The sequence below is a fragment of the Cydia splendana genome, chromosome 7 (genome assembly GCF_910591565.1).
Source record: "Cydia splendana chromosome 7, ilCydSple1.2, whole genome shotgun sequence".
Taxonomy (NCBI): Eukaryota; Metazoa; Arthropoda; class Insecta; order Lepidoptera; family Tortricidae; genus Cydia; species Cydia splendana.
Window position 1 is genome coordinate 5,350,430 of NC_085966.1, and position 19,677 is coordinate 5,370,106.

Genomic DNA, 19,677 nt, shown 5'->3' on the forward strand with positions numbered 1-19,677 from the left:
GATTTAACCAAGCATGTGCACAACAATAAAAAACACTAATTTTGATATGGTAGACATTGTAGTAGTAAGTTTGAATATTAATTGGTATCCCTAACCTGATGACGTATTTTCAAAACACGAGAATGCAAAATTTCTTAAAAATGGTGAAGAAATGTTGCGTTAAAGGTTGTGGGAGTGAAATAATTTCTAATTGTGTAATATAGTTTCACAAGGAAGCCACAATTATTACATTTTACGATAAAAATACAAGTAGACATTGTCAAACTCATTAGGGTGACCATGATGTCGGCACGATGAGAACCAGTTCTACCACTTCCTTTATGGTTTTACACAATTCTTATTACGTACTTAAACGTAAGTTTTCATAAATAGGTATGTATTTATTTCGGCATGTTTAAATTGGTGAAATGAGAGCCAATACAGAATAAATAATCGCAAAAATTGAAATCCAAAGTCCTTAAACATTACAGACACATTTATAAATTGTTATAATAATAAAAAAACACATAGATAATAAAAGAAAAATAGAAGTTTATCGTAATTTACTGACTTTTGGGACGATACCAGAAACGTTACTGGGAATTTAGCCCTCATAAGCACGAGCGCTTTTTCAACGCGCGTTACAAAAGGGGTTGAATCCGTCCACACGCTAAATTCGATTTAACGACCAACGCTTAAAGTCGAAAATAAAAAAAAACAAGGCTTGATAAAAAGCGCCACCACCATCGTGTGAACAAATACACATGTTCCCATTTGTTTCATTCAAACGCTTTTTTAACGCGCGTTGAAAAAGCGCTCGTGCGAATGAGGGCTTACCCTCTTTGGAAAATTTACTGGGAACGGCACATCACTAGTTTCTTTACATTTCACGACTCTTCCCTTTTCGCACAGATGGCCTACCACCGTGAACACCGAAGTTCGCAAATTACGGGCATCTTTCTCTTTTATTCCTATAAAGGAGTAATTACAGTGACAGAGAAAGATGCTCGCAATTTGCGAACTTCGGTGTTTATGGTTTTCGGTGACGCTGAAATAATTTTTAGCTTGTAAGATTTTTACTATTGTACGTATGTTAGTTTGTAAGGTATGTATCTATGGGCCTTAGTCGCCTGATAATAAATGATATTTATTTTTTTAATTTAATTTATGCTCCAGTGACAAGCGTCCTAGTTAAAAACTATAACAAACGGGCGTAGCTGATCCACGCGACCCTGAGGCAGTGGCGGATTTGCCCTAAGGCCGAGTAGGCCCGGGCCTAGGGTGGTAGTCTATATGATGGGTGCTGAGAAAGGGGCGTCTAGTGCTTGCTACAGGGCTTGGGGCCTAGGACGGCAAATACTGAAAATCCCCCACTGCCCTGAGGGCCTACCCCAAACCACTTTCGACATTTTGTCTCTCTGTCGCACTTGTAAATTCGTATGTAAGTGTGACAGAGAGGCAACACGTCGAACTTGGTTCGCGGTAGACCCTCTGGTTCTGTCAGCATATCTGTCTCTCTATCTCTCTCACTCCCGTGTCCCGTGTTCTAGACAGACGTTACGGCGGACCACATTCCTGACGATCCACCATGTTCGTGGTCCAGTACGCCTATTAGCAACAGCTTTTAGAACAACTAAATTAAGTACCTAAGGTTGTGTGAAGCGTTTTACAGAAGAGAAAAAAAACGATATCCATCCCTTTTCAGGCCATAATACTAGTACAGCGAAAATACAGTATGATTCTCTATAACTATGCACGAATAAGAAAAGATCCTGGCCAAACTATATATTCAATGTTATCCTAATATCCCACGTACATATGACTTATGGTCACCCTAATTAGAAAGAGATGCAACGGCCCACCTTGACTTCTCATGTGGACACACTTTTTGGCTAATGTACTCTGTCCGGTTTACTCTCTAGGTCCGTGGTTTACACCAAAAGCCCCCCCAGACTATGCGCGTGAATCGCGGGCGAAGCCGCGAACGCGAGTGTGTAGTAGATTTTCGCAGACAGACTCCACCCACACTCGCGTTCGCGACTTCGCCCGCGATTCACGCGCATAGTCTGGGCTATAACCGCGAAAATCTCGGAGTAATTAACAATGGAGCCGCCATTAACAGGCTTTCCCCTCTGTCGAAAATAGGCGGCCAATGGTCAACCACATGTCAACTATATATATGGACTGACGTTTATCTGACATGACGTACCTATACATTTGATGTGCCCCTCCCCCGCAAAAAACGGCAGACTATTTTGTACCGAAAATTTTAGACATGGCGTCTCCGTTGGTTATATCCTCTAAGGCGAAAATCGAAGATTGCAAATTGCGGGCATTTTTCTCTGTCACTCTTATTACGCCTTCATTGGAGTAAAAGAGAAAGATCCCCGTAATTTGCGAATTTCGGTTTTCGCGGTAGCCCCTCTGGAGGGGGCTAAAGAGAATATAATCACTACGTTTTAAGAGACGGGACTTCCATACTAGCGATTTGATTAGTCTGTGTGTATGTTTGGTGTTCCAATCATTACCAACATGTATGACAAAGAACTGTCAAAGAACAATAGTACCAACACAACAGACTTAAATAGTGTAGTATGCCACACGCTTGCCTATTTTATTTATCGATATCGATAAATTGGGGAGGGTTGAAACATGGGCCCCTGTCAGCAAATTTCTTACTAGAAATCAGGTTAGAATCGAGTCCACATTTAAGTCGTATGTTATATATAGTGTGGACTTTTAGTGGACTAATACATGGTTGGACTTAAATGTGAACACGATTTTTATTTGTTAAAATAAAAATATGTAAAATTTTTTAATAAAGATAAGATAAAAAAGATAAGTTGTCAGTAGAAAAAGGCGGCAAATTTGAAAAATGTAGGCGCAAAAGGATACCGCCCCATAGAAACTTTGAATTTCGCGCCTTTTTCTACTGACAAGATTTGCTTGACCATCTATATTTATTATACTCTTTGGCCCAAACATCATTTTGATTTATTCAGATTTATGGAAGAATTTATTTTTAATAAAATGTACATTACAATTCCGTATATCGAAACGTTTACATTCATTTCGTTCATTGCGTCATGTGTGTTGATTGTGTTGGTGCCATTGTCATTGTATACTTGTATAGCTTGTGTATAGCTTGTATACGTTACGTTCCTCATTTTCATTCGTTCGCGTCAATCGCGTCTGCGAAGTGTGCTATTGCGATGCGAGTGAAATGCGATGGATTGCAGTCGTTCAGTGTCAAATGAAATAAATATGTCACATCAAATCTAATCAAAATTATCCGAGTGTTTTTAATTTATCTAATTTTATTCGCTTCTGTAAAAATAATGACTTCGCGTTTCTGTGTATTATGAAATTTATGAAGTGACAAAGAAAAAATACAGTACCGAATTGTGCCACAAAAAGAATGTTGTGAACAGTGAAAATGAAGTGGTATTTTGTGAAATATCTCGTTGAAATAAAAAACAAAAGATAAGTGCTAAACGGATGGACGATGGATGATGAAGAAGCGGACTTGCGTGAACAGATATTCCATAATAATGTCAGGGAACAGATAGTGAGTTCATGTTTCCTACTTCATAACAAAGCTTTCACACAAGTAATTCCGAAAAAAAAACTAAAGCTGTCTTTGTTGTAGATATTCCTGCTACTGTTTATCCTGCTTTACCTCTTCTCGTTTATGCTGATCGAGAAGTTCCGTCGCCGAGACCATGAGGACTTGTTGTCAGCCGACGAGGATGAGGTTAAAGTGTACCGCATTAGTCTATGGCTGTGCACGTTCGCACTGGCCGTCTCCCTGGGGTCGCTGCTTCTGCTGCCTGTGTCAATAGTCAGCAATGAGGTGCTCATACTGTACCCTAAAAGTTATTATGTGAAATGGCTGAACAGCTCTTTAATACAGGGTGAGTGGACATTCAATCATATTTACCTAAGTAGAAGGATACTCTATTTAATATCTAACAGCATTATGTATCTAGAAGGGCTACTTAGTAGATGATAGATACAATTTATAGGCAGCAACTGCTGGTCAAAAGATTCAAAAGCCAACCTTTACTTTTTATTTCTTAAATAATCTAAATCAAAGCTTTTGAGTCCCACAGACATGATGTGAGATAGGCAAACGAAATCTATTTGCATTTAATTTAATTCCATTATAAATTTCAAACTTAAAGCTTGTTTTCATACACATGGCTTGTAAATTTAGACCCCTGGCAGGTTAAGAAATACCTTGCTTTGCCAGTAAGTCATTACCTCCAATTCCAGCAAATGTACTTAACACATTCAACACCAAGAACCCGACTGTCGGGTACACTGTTCGTAGCGACTACGCGCTACATACGACGAAACCGTGGCTACGCGCTACGAGCGTAACCCGTAGCACTTAGTGGTATTGAATGTGTTAATTGGCTACTATTAACAGTAGGTACTTAAGTATATACTTGACACTAATGGGTAAATTTCTATAAGCCTGAAAAAAACTCAAAACATAATGAACATCATTAAACTCTAATACTAAGTTTTAATGATGTTGACACAATATTAGTTATACAGTTAGTTAAATATCTATTCTGGTTAACCTTGTTGCAACAATTGTCTTGCTGATGTAAATTTGGCACAGTTCATTGCCATTCAACAAAACTAAAAGCTTAATGAATTTCATTAATTAGAAAACGATGAGAATCCGGTTAATGTGTAAAGCTTAATGCATAGCGGCATTAATTCAATGGTGAAAAGCTCAGCCTCCGTGTAGAAGAATATTCACAAAAAATGTAGGAAAACTTCACACAGATCTGGACTTTTTTGCTTCCATCCCACACAGATTATTAACAATTTTTTTGCATCATTAGTGTCACAGATTTAGCTTTTCGGGACCTTTGTCACATTTTAAATATAAACTATTTAAGTACCTTGTATAATAGCCAAAAAACACAAAATTTGAACATATTTTTTGCACCAGGTTTAAGTAATTTAGTGAATCTGAATGGAATGAAGCCAAAATAAATGAAGATCTGTGAGAAACAGGTTTTATAAACATTTTTTGTAATCATTCAGAAAGTTCATTCATACCACCAGTAAATTGTTAATAATTTACCTTTAAATCAACTGCATGAATGTATGTGTATAAACAATCAATTTCTTTGGACTCTTACATCCTTTTAAAATACCTAATCAATATTTCAGCTTGTACCATACATACCAAGTAATTTTAATGATTATGATGCAATAGCAAGCAATTGATGTTCAATATCTTTATTTTCATCATATATCAGCGAGCATATGTGAGATTTGGAACAATGAAAGATTTGAATACAATTTCTATTTTGTGGTGTTAAAATCACTTGATGGATAGCATAATAGAAATACTATCAGCTCCATGATTATTGTGAAATGTTTATTTCACACAACAATATAAATATATGGCAGGGGTCTTCACTCTATGGGCCGGGAAAAAGCCTTCCATAAAGAAAGCCTTTGACCAGACCTGAGCACTTAAAACTTTGGAGACCCGTAGTAATCTATCTGAATCTCCAGTTCCGGTATATATCTAAATTGTAATTTCATTTGTTACAGGTCTATGGAACCATGTATTCCTCTTCTCAAACCTCTCCCTCTTTGTATTCCTACCGTTCGCCTACCTCTTCTCCGAGTCCTCTGGGTTCCCCGGCTACAGAGGCCTAAGAGGTCGCGTGTATGAAACCTTTCTGGTGCTGGCATTACTCGGGGTCGCCATGCTGGGGTTAGCGTACGTCATATCAGCGTGGCTAGAAGGGGACCGATCCAGTATTGATGCCTTGCTTAGTAAGTATTTTAGTAGTAGTAGTAGTAGTAAACTCTTTATTGTACAAAAAGACATCAAAAATAACATACAATTAGTAAGAAGTACAAAGGCGAACTTATCCCGCCAGCTTAGGTAGTATTTTACGTTAGTTTTGTATTTTTGTACCTTCCTTTCGGCTTTATTGGGTTGGTTGCGTAACTTGGGGTTGCTATGTTGCGATTAGCTGCAAGTGTAGTTAGTAGCTGGAAGTGTGGTTTAATTTTACGTAAAAATTGGGAGTGGTCGTTCGCGTGCGCGAGGTCAAATTCTTGGTAACAGAAAAAGCTTTCTTCACTCGTGAAAGACGATTAGTCGATTACTTTCAGCAGGCTCTAGTAGTACTGGTACTGGTATATTATTGGCGTATTTGTCACTTTTGTCTGTGGCAATGTGTAGATCTTAATATTTTAACAAGTATGTAAATGTATGGTTAGCAAATCTTTCAAACAGCAAATAATTGCATTCGATATATTTATTGCCGTAACACCAGGTCTAGCCAGTCTGACGGCATTCCTTAAGATACCTATTCAAGCTAGCGTAGGATTCAGGATTGTATAATTCTAAACTAATGCGTGGGTACATTTTGTAGGGCACGGCTCGCAGGATTTAGGGAATAAGAGCGTATTCATATTGTTCGATCCGATATCGGATGTCAGATACGATTACAAAGAAGGAAGAATTATTTATACATTTAATTATTGTTTGTTGTTCAAAAGAAAGCTTTAATGCAAAAATAAAAGAACTTGATGCCACAGGGCATTTTCTAGCAGCTGTTTTTCTCCAAAGGTCATCCGATATCGGATCGATAACGCTCTAAGGGTCGGTTGCACCAAACTGTTTGTATCGTTAAAGAGTTTGCTTAATTTTTATGTATGGAAAGTTTCATAGTAAAGCGCCGGGGCGCGCCGGCTGACGTTGATCAGTCTGTCAAATGTGGTTGGTGCAACTGGCCCTAAGGGTTCACCGATGGCCAGTTGAGTCTTGCTGTTAGTACGGCAGACGGCATTATGGAAGCCTCTGTTCATACCTATATATGTTGATGAAGCCCATAAACCGGTATAAAACATTCAGCAAGAATCGTCGTTCTTCACACACAATTAACCACGAATAATAGATGCCGCCTCACAGCAGACAATTCCAAACGGAAAGATTGTTATGTTGATTGGGCGCAAACGCATTATGTTTGACTACTCGCGTGCGACCGCTATGTGATTTTCTAGTTATGTACTCGGTTATGAGGTAAATTCTCGGTACTGTCCAGTTCAGATCAAAACCCAGTGACAATATTATGATCGTCCAGCTAATCTGATGATGGAAACCGACGATGGCTGTAGGAACTAGGTCAGTGGCTCCCAAAGTTGACTGGGCTCCGACCTACCTAACAAAAACTGCCATTTTTGAGGCCCAACTCTTGGACGTCTTGGGGGCATAACATATTATTGGTAACACTCAGATTTCCTAGTAATTGCAGGGATCACTTATTATTCGCTCGCGAGTCGCGACCCATCCGTAGTTTGGGAAATGTTGAACTAGGTAAGGTGATAAAACAACATAACTTAGTTAAGTTTGTGTTTGTTAGGATAGGCTCGATGAGTATTCACGATTGTTGAAAGTACAGTGCGCGATAATGAAATTTTTCAAATTGCAAATAGATGAATATTGCGCTGTTGTCTTTTTGTCTATAACTGTCTTTGCCTGCCCACATGTACACGGCACAGCTGGCCTCATAAATAAAACCTAATTAATCTATTCGCAATCAGTATTCCTGACTTAAGTCTAAGCTAAGTCGTAGTGCCAAACTGCGCGCTTAATATTCAACACTTGTGCGCTATGTCACTATTTGTATTGCTATATATTTGCTTTTTCTGTGAAACAAAGGAAATATTTATAAAGCCTTCAAAGTTTACGCGAATTAACCGTAATAGAACGTTTGATTTTAGTTTAGTTTCATATTTTCGCTTTGGTTTCATATTAGTTTAGTTTCATATTTAAAGAAAATGGTGCTCTTTATTTCGACAAAAAATTATTGGTTCCTGGAAACAACGCGAATTTAACTAGGGATGAAATCGTAATAAAATTTTGCTAAACGATGTTTAAACTAATTTCTGTGCGAAAGAAAACAATACTTAAGTAAATGAAAGCTAAATATAGCCACATGATAAGAAAATAGATAACATCCATGTTCTACATCTACATAATAAATTTAATTCGCTTCCTATGTTCGCAATAATAAGGCCTACAGGTAAGAAATAAATTGGCAGTAGGTATAAGTTTATTTGGACAATTTTTCTTCCGAATCTCATGTATATTTTTAATTTTTTACCGTTTATCACTTTCATTGCGGCTCCAAAATAACTTGGTTCGACATTCGACAGGCGAATGTCAGTATATCGGTCAATGTCCCTGTTACCGCTACTTCTTGTATTTTATGTACTTACAGTGCAAAAACGTCACCACAATTAGTTTTGAATACAATTAAAAAAAATTAAAATGCTAAGACGTGGCTACAAACCTTTGGTATATGTATACTATAGGTACACAAATATATGGCGGGGTGCTAAGCTAATCGTTTTGGTGAATGTACGTGCATAGCGGACCGCGGATCGCATCAGTGCGATAAACGAGTAGTGTGTAAAGAAGTTTAAACTGTCATTTAATAAGTTGCTGTTTTTTTTCTTTCCAGCTTTCCACCATATTATTAAAAAAAAACTCGTCATCTAAAGTAAATTTAATCTTAATTTAATCTTGATTTGATGATATATTTTTTGTTCGCAGATCTATGGACTTATCTACCATTCTTGTACTCCTGCGTGTCTTTCGTCGGTGTTATGATGCTATTGGGTGAGTACATTTTGATCTGCTCAGTAGGGCTACCGCCAATACCGAAAATCGTCAATTGCGGGCATTTTTCTCTGTCACTCTAATTACGCCTTCATTGGAGTAAAAGAGTAAGATCCCCGCAATTTGCGAATTTCGGTTTTCGCGGTAGCCCCTCTGAAATTTGGAAAAATACCTAGTATAAAATTTGGTTCCTGACCAAACTTCGCGCAATACCTATAATGATACAAGTCCGTGGTGTCCAAATCTGAACAGAAACATTTTTCTGTGTCATATAACTGGTATAGCCTGTCTGATTTATAAGATCAAGTTCGCCATACATTTACTATGGCATACTTGATCTTAGCCACAGCAAATCGGACAGACTATGTCAGTCTGAATAAAACTACCTATTTTACATTTTTTGATTGTGCGGAGGAAGGGATATCAACTGTAACTATAGAAATAGATATGACAGCATAGTCAATTTTAAAAATAATGACAACAATAGCCTCATAGGTTCTTATAGCCTTGCCAGCATTACTCCAAAGTCTCAATATTTTTTTTGTAAAAGCTTAAGCTTACCTCTTTGTAACAAAGTAAATTATAGTGTTCGCACTCTTCGCTAACGTAACACTTTCTATTTGCATGTCGTGGCTGCTTTTAAGAAAGCTTCAATCTTTAAACTAATGAAAGTATTAAATTAAGTATTTATCTAAGTAGTAAAATTATAAGCAGTCAATATTCAAAAACTTACCACCATCGACAAAATTTCGATGTTTAGCTGGACGGAAATCTTAAGCCATTTTTCAAAGAGGTCACCGCTGCGTATTGTTGATGTAGTTCAATTGATTTACCTTTTTCTATCTTACTTTGGTAAAGTAACTATAATATTGCTGGGCGAAAATATAAGTAAAGTAAAGCAGTACAATGGCGTTCAAAGGGTTAACAAGAGAAACACAGAGTATAACCCATTGTAAAATAAACATCTCTCCACTGGTCGATATGTTCCAATGTGTGAAAGTTGCGTATCTACTGTAGGTTGTGTATGAGTAAAAAAACATCTTTATCACGCGCGACATGTATCCTAAAATGCTAGTTTTTATCGCCCGCGACATGTGTCCTGAAATGCTAGTTTTTATCGCCCGCGACATGTGTCCTAAAATGCTAGTATTTATCACGCGCGACATGTGTCCTAAAATGCTAGTCTTTCTCGCCCGCGACATGTAGTGTCATAGGTTCGACTCGATAAATTTAATCGCGATTCGTGGGTCAGTGTGGCATTGCCACTGCGCCGGCGCAAGGCGACACGTTGACCCTGTTTTTGGATGTCGATGACCGCGTATAGGTGTTGCAATTTATGTTGCTAACTGTACTGTCGCTGGCGCTAAAATCGAGGCGAATTGGGTGTCAATTTTATGACTAGAGTCTGTGCGGAAAGAGAAGAGTCGTGGAGTGTATGGCGCCTTCTCTTTTCGCACAGACTATACTAATTTACAATTGTATACTAATATTTGTTCAACACTAATTTCTTTACTTGCATATTTGTCGTGCATTTATATTCATTACCGGATCCGATACGCCTTAAAATTGAACAGGATCCTTTATCGTTATCTCAGTACTTAATTAACGATAGCTTAATAATATCGTCACAAGGTAATTACCACGATATTGAGGATCCTGTGTAAATTAGGTAATGCATTTAAATAGAATGCATACAAACACAAATCAAATAGTTTATTAACATTCGTCATATATCAGTAAAAATAAAAAAAATCTAATAATTATTATCTTCTGAATTCTTTCATGTGAAAATGGTTTAGGACAATTTTATTTAGGTTTTGAACATTTTCATTACATTCAATTCAAGAACTAATTAGGTATATTTCGAATAGGCGGTATATAAACATGAGAACATGACTAAGTGAGTTGGCATCCTTTCGATGGTTTTGGAAATAAATGGAGTTAGACCAAGATATCTCTGCAGTGATTTTGATAGTACAAACTGTGCAAGGGTATTTAGGTAGGTTTGCGTCATATAACTAATTTCATTGAAAATTTGAGGATTAAAATAACACTTTCACAGTCTATGCTATCAAAATCAATGCAGAGTTATCTTATGGTAACATTCCATTTCTAACCGCAGCTGCACTATACCAGTACTGAACGCGTCGCTGTCATTGTCAATTTCCATAGTAAAATGAACAGTATTGCAGCTGCAGTTGGAAATGGAATGTCACCTTCAGTCTAACCTAGATTCATATCCATGTAAGAACAATGCAGAGCCTTAAAAGGCCCAAACCGTAGAGGCTAAAATTAACTTTCTTACTACAGAACATTCCTTAGTCTTGACGGTTAACGGGCTGGCTCCAAACAAAATTACTGATCCTCTTCCTCCTCCTGTTTACCTTTCTTCTTCTCCAAGAAGTACTGCACCAGGTCCTCATGCTGAGGGAACTTCTCTCTCAGCTCTGCCAGGCATTCCTCCAGTTTGTCTGTGTCTTCTAACTCTTTGTGAGCTTTAGCGGTGTAGAGACGCGCCTTGAAACTGTTCTCGTTCAACTTCAGGGCCCATTCGCAGTCTTTGAATACCTTTGAACAAAAGTCATGATTAGTACAAGTCGGCGTCAAAGATATGTTGGACGACTCAAAGGAGAAGGGGCCCACAGATTACCAGTTCGCCGGACGATATCAGCCTGTCAGTTAAACGCAAAATTTGACAGTTCCGAACAACTGACAGGCTGATATCGTCCGGCGAACTGGTAATCTGTGGGCCCCTTAAGATGCCAATATATTTGACGTCGAAATTACACGCAGTAGGTAACACGCAACATCAGAACATACATCGAAATGAGTTCGATTATTGAGATACGTATTTATAAGAAATTAAAGGATAATATGCGGGTTTGTATGAAGTGTACGCTGTTGGCAAACGGGGCGTACCTCCTCATTTGACACCCCCTTTCATATTTATCGTAGTAAAATTTAAATGTCAACCGTACCGATATATTTGCCAATTTGCGACTCTATTTTATTACCGCGAAAGATTCTGGTCACCCGTTGTATTCCACGACTGTACATCACATAAGTTTTTCTTAGGGATTTGGTGCCAACGTGCGTGACTAGTCTCATACTTAATAAATTAATCTGTTTTTTTGTCTAGTCTGTTCCGCTGTTCGTGATTATTTTTTATCATTATCATGACATAACGATTGCTATGTACACGCAACTGCGAGAAAGTTACAAAATATTAGGATAAGAATAGTAAATTAAATTACGCACGCTTATCATGTGTACGTGTATCTCTGTACTATGCAGTAGTATTGATCTATTAGAGTGTTGTGACACATTCGAGCATTCATTGGTCTAAATATATTATAATGTCAATGTGAAGATAATTATATTCGGTCCGAAGTTCAATTGCCTAACAGATCGACCTATAATTGTGTAGTTCTCAGCCAAAGGGTCAGTTAATAATAGGGCGCTTTTGACGTAAAGATGCAATTAGAAATCGTCCTTATCTACACCTAATACAGTTGTAACTTTCGTCTGAAAACGTCACAAATAGTAGAAACTATCGGTGACTGACACACGAACACTAGATAGTGAAGGAATAGTAATTCAATGCGGTTTCTAACCTACCACAACCGCTTGCATCTCGTAAATGCTAATAAATAATAATTATTTTACATCTGTTTATCTCTTTGAAAGTCGGACGAGGCAGAATATTTACTGTACAGGAACTTCACTTAGATAAGTAGGTATTTCCTTTAGTAAATATTTATTTCCTTTATTAATTAGATAAATGGGGCATTGGGGCAACAACTAATTTTGTAATTAGGTAGGATAGACGTATTATCATAAAATCGATTGATCCTCTATCTTCATGTCACTTAGAAAGTTGCTTTTGACCTTGAAATAAAAATATTGACTCATTGGCTATCTTATACATATTTGAGTAGACTTATTACTTAGCTAAGTACTTAGCTGATTAGGGGCTTAGGGGTGACGGTAGACGGCTTTATTCCACTTTGCCTTCTGGAAGTTTCTAAGTTTGATATTGTAGAGGTCATGTACATATTGTACGACTTAGTGCCCTTGACCCCTAATTAAAGTTACATACTTAGACAGAAACATGTTTTTTTAGATTTTCCATCATAGGTTAGGTTAACGTGTTGTGGCTTTTTTGGGTAGCGGCATCATTAGCACATTGACTACAGATGTGAAAGTTGCGGAAAGTTTCCAAAAACTTTGTAAACATTTTCACAAGAAATAGTTTCCAATTTTGTTGCCGTTTGCAATGTTGTTTTATTCCGAAATAATTCCATGACGAAACGTATTTTTTAAAACTTTCCGACGTCACATGATTGAGCATTCTTACCGATGAGTTGTTTTATTTTGTTATTTGCATTTGCTGCCATCATGGCCGTACTCTTGTCATTTTGTCCTTCGATAGGATAATGCCTTCACGAATTCTCTTTGACTGATCGTATCGTACCTTTGTCTTAAGCCTGTCGGTAGCCCGCCTTATCTGATCACAAGTCGTTAGAGTGTCATAACTCATACCATTTTAATGTACCCCATCCTTAGCCTTCACTCGTCTAATTAAGATAAGGTTTTCTCTTGTAAGACCACCATTGCTCCAGCCTTTAGCCCATTTGTAACCTACTTAGATAATCAGACATAATTTACCTTTTGAAAATTCCCCAGCTTGATATTAGTAAGCGCGCGATCACAATACAGCATAGGGTTGTCTCTGACTTGCTCCAAAGCCCGATTGTAGCAAGACAGGGCTTTCTCGTACTCTCCTCGGTTAAAAGCCTTTACGGCTTGAGTCTTGAGGGTGTCGGCGCGTTCGCGGCGCACTTTTTTGTCTTGGAAACGCATCTCAGCATCCTTGCTCACTTCTGCCATCCATGCGTCTTTGTCCATTTCACCCTGAAAGAGACTATAATGGATTAAGATCTTTAACGCCACAAACCGAAAAAATCTGTCGTAGTTTTATAAATATCAGGCGTCAAACAGCATTGAATTGCCTAGTGTGCCTTTTCATCGTGTTACCCACTGCTGGGGTGTAGGGCTCGAATCATATTCTTTTACCGACTCCGGTACTGGACAGCTTGGGTAACCTCCTCCCAACCCAATCTCCAATACTCCCAACTCTTGCTCCACGGAACGGCGCCATGTAAATGTAGGGCGACCATGTTTCCGTTTGTCGGGCTTCCAGGTCAGGGCAACTTTGGATAGGTGGATGTCAGGCTTCCTGAGGATATGCCCAAACCAATGCCATTTGCGCGTCTGGATCTCCTTGTGTACGGGTAAGAAAATGTCTAGATACAGCTCTTAAAAACTGTCTAACCCTTATAACTTACTTACTTATTATCCTACCTAAACAAGGCATTCCTAAATTTCTATCATATCCTACGTTCGAGTGTACTTTAGGTATATGAAAACATCATACACAAGAAAACAGAAAATGCATTGCTCGTAAATACAAGATGTATTATTCAAGTCAACAGAAAGTTGTGCCAAATGCCAATATGAATGGACGCAGTTGTTATGCTGCGAACAAGGTGGTTATTGATTTGGGTAGATTCCGTATTTAATAATAGATTGGGAATGTCGGACAATACACGTGCCGATCTGTGTGTCATCATAGAAATGTCAAGCGTGCCGATGATGAGTTGATATATGTGAACGAGAATAATGTTACAATGAGATATGGTATGGCCAAGTATTGATATACAACAGTGCATTTATTGTATATACCTATTTATCTAAAATATCTTTCATAAGAGAGTCTCGGCTCGACTCGGCTAACTGTTGTAGGGACTAGGTAGGTACTACTGTTGGAGCTAAAAGCTCAGCTAGGTGACCTGGCAATCCTGACAGCGATCGAGACGCTTAACTGACTATTGGTAGCTTTTTCTCTTTGCAATATGTACTAATTATGTTATGCTATGTCCACTATCCTCGTGAGACTAAATGTACATTACAATGTACATATTCGGTGCAATCTAATTTGAACCTTTCATGAACCAAATAAAGTAGCATTTCTTTTGTTTCATTACTGTTTAAAACAAACGAAATTTGTTCCAATTTACTTATTGAATAAGGTTGAAATTAATAACTGGGAAACTTTATATGGTGTGTCTTACGAGGCTATGGTAATGGTACACAGGTAGAATTCGTGTTAAAATTGATTAGAAGAAAGAAGAAGAAGAAATACATTTATTTTAACGTCACAACATAGTACATGAAAAAAAAGAAAAGTATGCAGACATAAAACAGATTAGGACGCTAAAATAGGATCCCCACTCAGCATGATGCCGCGGCAGACCGTGGCGCTGGTTTTCTGTGGATTAGTTACCCAAGACTCCATAATTAGTACGATTTAGGGGCGATACAGACGGACTGCAACCCGACTGCAACTTGTATGGGAACTGCACGCGGACGTTGCAGTTGGCGTGCAGTCGGCGTGCAGTTCCCATACAAATTGCAGTCGGGTTGCAGTCCGTCTGTATGGGCCCTAAATACACATATATACACGGCCCTTATTAGTGGCTCATAAAAAAACGTTAAGCCGGTTCTCGAGGCTTTCCATAGTTTCCATACACGTAAGAATTCCCTAATGGGCAGACCAGTTAACAGAAAGTTTTCTTAGATTGATTGCCTCTATGATGAGATTACATATCTTTCTAAAAATCGTTATCGTGAAGAGGTTATAATTCTTTCCATTCCAGCTGACTGTACAGTCGCCATCTGATATATAGCAGCGGCCAAGGCGCTCACAAATATCTGAACACGCCTCTATTGTAAAGGCGTTGAAGTACTTGTTCACATATTTTTAAGCACCTTGGCCGCTTTACCTAATAATTAATGGGCGGCTAATAAGTCAAACTTTGACAACATTACAACGTAATTTGCATCCGTCGGCTATCGCTAATGACTTCGCTAAGCTCTAAGTTAGTATCATCGAGATATTTCGTGTTCATCAGAGCACATCGTATAAATACATTCGATCTGGCTAATTGAACACTAACAAAGAGTGTATTGATATCAGATGCCCGAGATGCCTTTACACTCTTTACAGATCTTGCGTAACGTTCGAAAATAGACCTCTCATAATAGTCTGTTCTGATCTTTAATGCAGCTCGTTTTTCAACGTCTGGACACCTGTAATATTATTAAATAATATATCAAGAATTTAACATATGATAAGGTTTTAATCGTAACGCCGATTATGATAAGCAGTGCCAAGAATATTAAGCAACCCCAGAACCTAAACGTTGTAAGTCCTATAACGCTTAAAAGTATAACGGACGAATGGACTTTATGCACAAAATTATGATGTCGTAATTTTGAAACTGCACCTGTGTCGAATTAGCTTTCTTTAATTGTGTACAGTCACCATCAGATATATCGGAGCGGCCGAGGTGTTCAAAAATATCCGAACACGCACTCTAGCGCCTTGAAAATAGAGGCGTGTTTCAGATACTTGTGAGGACCTAGGCCGCTCCGATATATCAAATAGATGGACGATATTCGAGGGCGATCTGGTTGTTTATTTATGTACTTTGCACGTGCCAAATAGCTTTCACTAATAAATAACTCGAGTTATTCAATTGTTCGTGAAGGTTTATGAAAACACTCAGCAGCACTAAGCGGCTGAGGTGTTCAAAATTATAATAATATAATTATACAAAACTTTTTATTAAGAGAATAAGGCTGCGTTTATTCCACTAGAGCTGTGCGAGGATGTGTAGCGAGGAATGTGTCTGTTAAGAACCACTAGAGCTGCGCTGAGCGAGGATAAGTAAATGAAGTGATTCTATTGCTTCTTAACAAACACATCTCTCGTTACGCATCCTCGCACATCTCTGGTGGAAACGAAGCCTTAAGAGTGTGTGCAGGTAATTTTGAATACCTCACCCGCATACCTACTTCTGCTGTCAGACACATTCAAGAGATGTTATTAAAAATGTACTAAGCCTGTAAATGTACCAGTAGGTCCAGATTGAATCACAAGAGCTGACACCTAATGTAATTTCACAAGAGCTCAAAACGGGTATAGAATAGATAAGGGTAATTCTGTAATCTTGTGTCGCACCTTTAGAAATCGCTGACGTTTTCTTCGACTGACTTATCTAAAAATTCTAATAATTTCGAGTAATTGTAACTTACATAATGCGTACCCGTCGTTGGTTGCCTATTCACATTTCTCTATAATATTTGTTTCAATTGATTTGAAAATACATTGCTCGTGATTGTAGTAAATAAAATTCATGCATATTATTGGCTAATCTACTTAGTATATGTGTATAGTATATTTGTATAGGTAATTAATATGTTATTCGTAATTTATTGATTGTTTTTGCTGTTGTAATTGTAGCACCGCTCACAATCTCCCTGCTTAGCCTTAAGGTTGACTGGTAGAGAATGCCTTATGGCATTAAGTCCGCCTTTTGTACTATAAGGTTTTCTTTTGTGCAATAAAGATTAAATAAATAAATAAATATATTTACATGTGCATAAGATAAGGTGAATTTTTTAGCTTCTAGAAATCGTCACACTAAAATACATTTACTTTACGTCGTAAATAATTTTAAATATCACATTTTTTTGCATGAGTGAAGTTGCAAATGTTGCAATATAGTCACGAACACAAATAGCTTTCTGTTTATGCAGATATTTTTAGAACTTAATGCCATGCTTTGTATATGCGTTTCTAAACAGCGTATGTAATAGTTATTTGTTTTAAAAGGGGGCAAAGTTGTTGTTTAACCCCTCGTGCTAATATTGATATTCGAGAAAGCGAAAGATTCGTTGCGAGGGTTTCAAGAGTGAAACACACAATTTTTAACCACAAGGAAATACTAACTGTAAAACATTACAAATCCAATTCTAATGAACGTTATTAAATATTTATCATTTAAAATCATCACTTAAAAGTCAACTTTATCAGCCAACATGAGTAAACAATTCAAAATTTGCATCAGATTACTTTGTCACACATGTGGATAAAATGCAACTCTCTTGAAGTAGGTACATACAGAGTGAACCTTTACGAGCTGGCGTGCTGAAAAATTACTTACCTATTTAATCTAAATGTCTTAAAATGAAGTACACGCGTGCTCGTGTTTTTACTAGAGACTCCTCAAATACCACTTGATAAGTTTAAACTGGGCCTCAGTTATCGGTTTACCTACCTATGTTTGCATACACACCTCATTCTGCATACTCCGAAACGCCTTTTTATTAATCACAGTACGATCACACTTGACCTTCATCTCCACGTCTTCATCAACAATAACCTTCCCCTGAAGGTACTGGTCGGCTAGCGTGGCTGCAGCATCAGCTTTCGCCTTGTCTCCGCTCGCCATATCCTTCACAAGACCTGACACCTCCCCTATTCTCTTCACGAAGTTGTTCCATTCTTCGTTCAACTCCATTTCCTTCTTATCTTTCAAGGCTGGATTCGATAAAATTTTATTTAAACTCATTATTGCGGGTTTAATATCTCTTTCTGTTTATTTATCAATCGCTTTGTTGATAGCTCAATACTGACAAAACAGCGCTTAGCAACGGTTGTCAAGATAACTTTTTTATCGAAGTATACGCTAGTGATGTAAAAAGGTTTAAGAACCGGATCGGATTATTACTGCTATTAGCAATCGAGCCGGAATAATTTCGAGAAAGTTTATAATCGATAAGGTTATTATTATTTACTGGTGATTTATTAAGTACTGAGTTTTTATACTACACAATCTTGTTGGTTTTGAATTGCCCGTTTGGATTGTTGTGTACAGACTTAACTACTAAACATTTTGAAAACGTTGACCCCGCTTATGGATTTCATACAGAACCACCTCTTTTTTGAAAATCAGAATAAAAATGTACGACTAAGTATGGTGGCGCACCCTCACTCTGTACTGTTTTCGGAAACAGCATCAGTTTGAAACCCGACTGATTACTATATGCGCTCGTCACTCTACTATTTCTGTACGGTTATCATCAGTTTGTCACTGACATAAACGCCGTCGAGAACGTAATTTACTTTCTATACATCCCGTTTGCACTAATATGCGAGTGCGAGCGAGATGTATAGAAAGTAAATTACGTTCTCGACGGCGTTTATGTCAGTGACAAACTGATGGTAACCGTACTATAATAGATTATCAACATCACAGTGGGTCATTGAAACCGAAACCTACCTAAGTACCGACAAACGGCATATCAATTAACCATAAAAGGATACAGATACAACCGATAAGTGCATGTGATGTGTCGTAACCGATGAAAACGTGACTGGGTTTTATTTAAATAGTAGATAATATGATAACTAATCAATGCCAATGCTTACATTACACATGAAGATACGTATAAAAACAACTATTAAATGTGAATTATTTTAAGTATTGATTATTTATCATAATTAATTAAGTATTTGCTAAGGTTGCACAAAAGTAACCATGTGCGAAGGCCAAAATATAGTATACTTCCTTTAAACTATACAATTTCAATATATCAAAACTACCTGTGTCCGATGACGAAGAACCGGTACACACAGTCACGCTAATCCGAACAAATGCACGCACTCCATAAATCTTGCAAGTAATTACATTCGTGATTATTAATAGCACATGGATGCTGATGCATAACTAATGTGTTAGCATTAGTGACTTTATTAAAATATTGACAGCTGTACGCACATCTCTGGTGGAAACGAAGCCTTAAGAGTGTGTGCAGGTAATTTTGAATACCTCACCCGCATACCTACTTCTGCTGTCAGACACATTCAAGAGATGTTATTAAAAATGTACTAAGCCTGTAAATGTACCAGTAGGTCCAGATTGAATCACAAGAGCTGACACCTAATGTAATTTCACAAGAGCTCAAAACGGGTATAGAATAGATAAGGGTAATTCTGTAATCTTGTGTCGCACCTTTAGAAATCGCTGACGTTTTCTTCGACTGACTTATCTAAAAATTCTAATAATTTCGAGTAATTGTAACTTACATAATGCGTACCCGTCGTTGGTTGCCTATTC

General features: G+C 37.7%; 2 protein-coding genes across 2 annotated transcripts in view; one reads left to right on the plus strand and one right to left on the minus strand.

Moving 5' to 3' along the window:
* The first annotated feature begins 3,183 nt into the window (after nt 1-3,183).
* LOC134791973 (protein Lilipod) overlaps nt 3,184-19,677 on the plus strand; it is a 37,483-nt gene continuing 20,989 nt past the window's right edge. Inside the window, exons 1-4 of the mRNA XM_063763067.1 lie at nt 3,184-3,547; nt 3,629-3,893; nt 5,563-5,790; nt 8,585-8,650. Of these exons, the coding sequence (XP_063619137.1) occupies nt 3,485-3,547; nt 3,629-3,893; nt 5,563-5,790; nt 8,585-8,650 (622 nt within the window). The 5' untranslated portion in view covers nt 3,184-3,484. The remainder of the gene's footprint in view (nt 3,548-3,628; nt 3,894-5,562; nt 5,791-8,584; nt 8,651-19,677) is intronic.
* LOC134791971 (tetratricopeptide repeat protein 12-like) lies at nt 10,403-18,245 on the minus strand. Its single transcript, XM_063763066.1, has 3 exons — nt 17,854-18,245; nt 13,319-13,564; nt 10,403-11,218 (listed from the first exon to the last, which is right to left on the minus strand). Exons 1-3 carry the CDS (start codon nt 18,127-18,129, stop codon nt 11,006-11,008), a joined length of 735 nt encoding a protein of 244 aa, XP_063619136.1. The 5' UTR covers nt 18,130-18,245; the 3' UTR covers nt 10,403-11,005.

What these genes read in the sequence shown, in the direction of transcription:
- LOC134791971 (XM_063763066.1), bottom strand. Translation starts at nt 18,129, where the DNA reads ATGAGTTTAAATAAAATTTTATCGAATCCAGCCTTGAAAGATAAGAAG. An exon ending in TTCGGAGTATGCAGAATGAG is followed by an intron (nt 13,565 to 17,853) that starts GTGTGTATGCAA and finishes AGTCTCTTTCAG; the next exon opens with GGTGAAATGGACAAAGACGC. An exon ending in AGCTGGGGAATTTTCAAAAG is followed by an intron (nt 11,219 to 13,318) that starts GTAAATTATGTC and finishes TTTTGTTCAAAG; the next exon opens with GTATTCAAAGACTGCGAATG.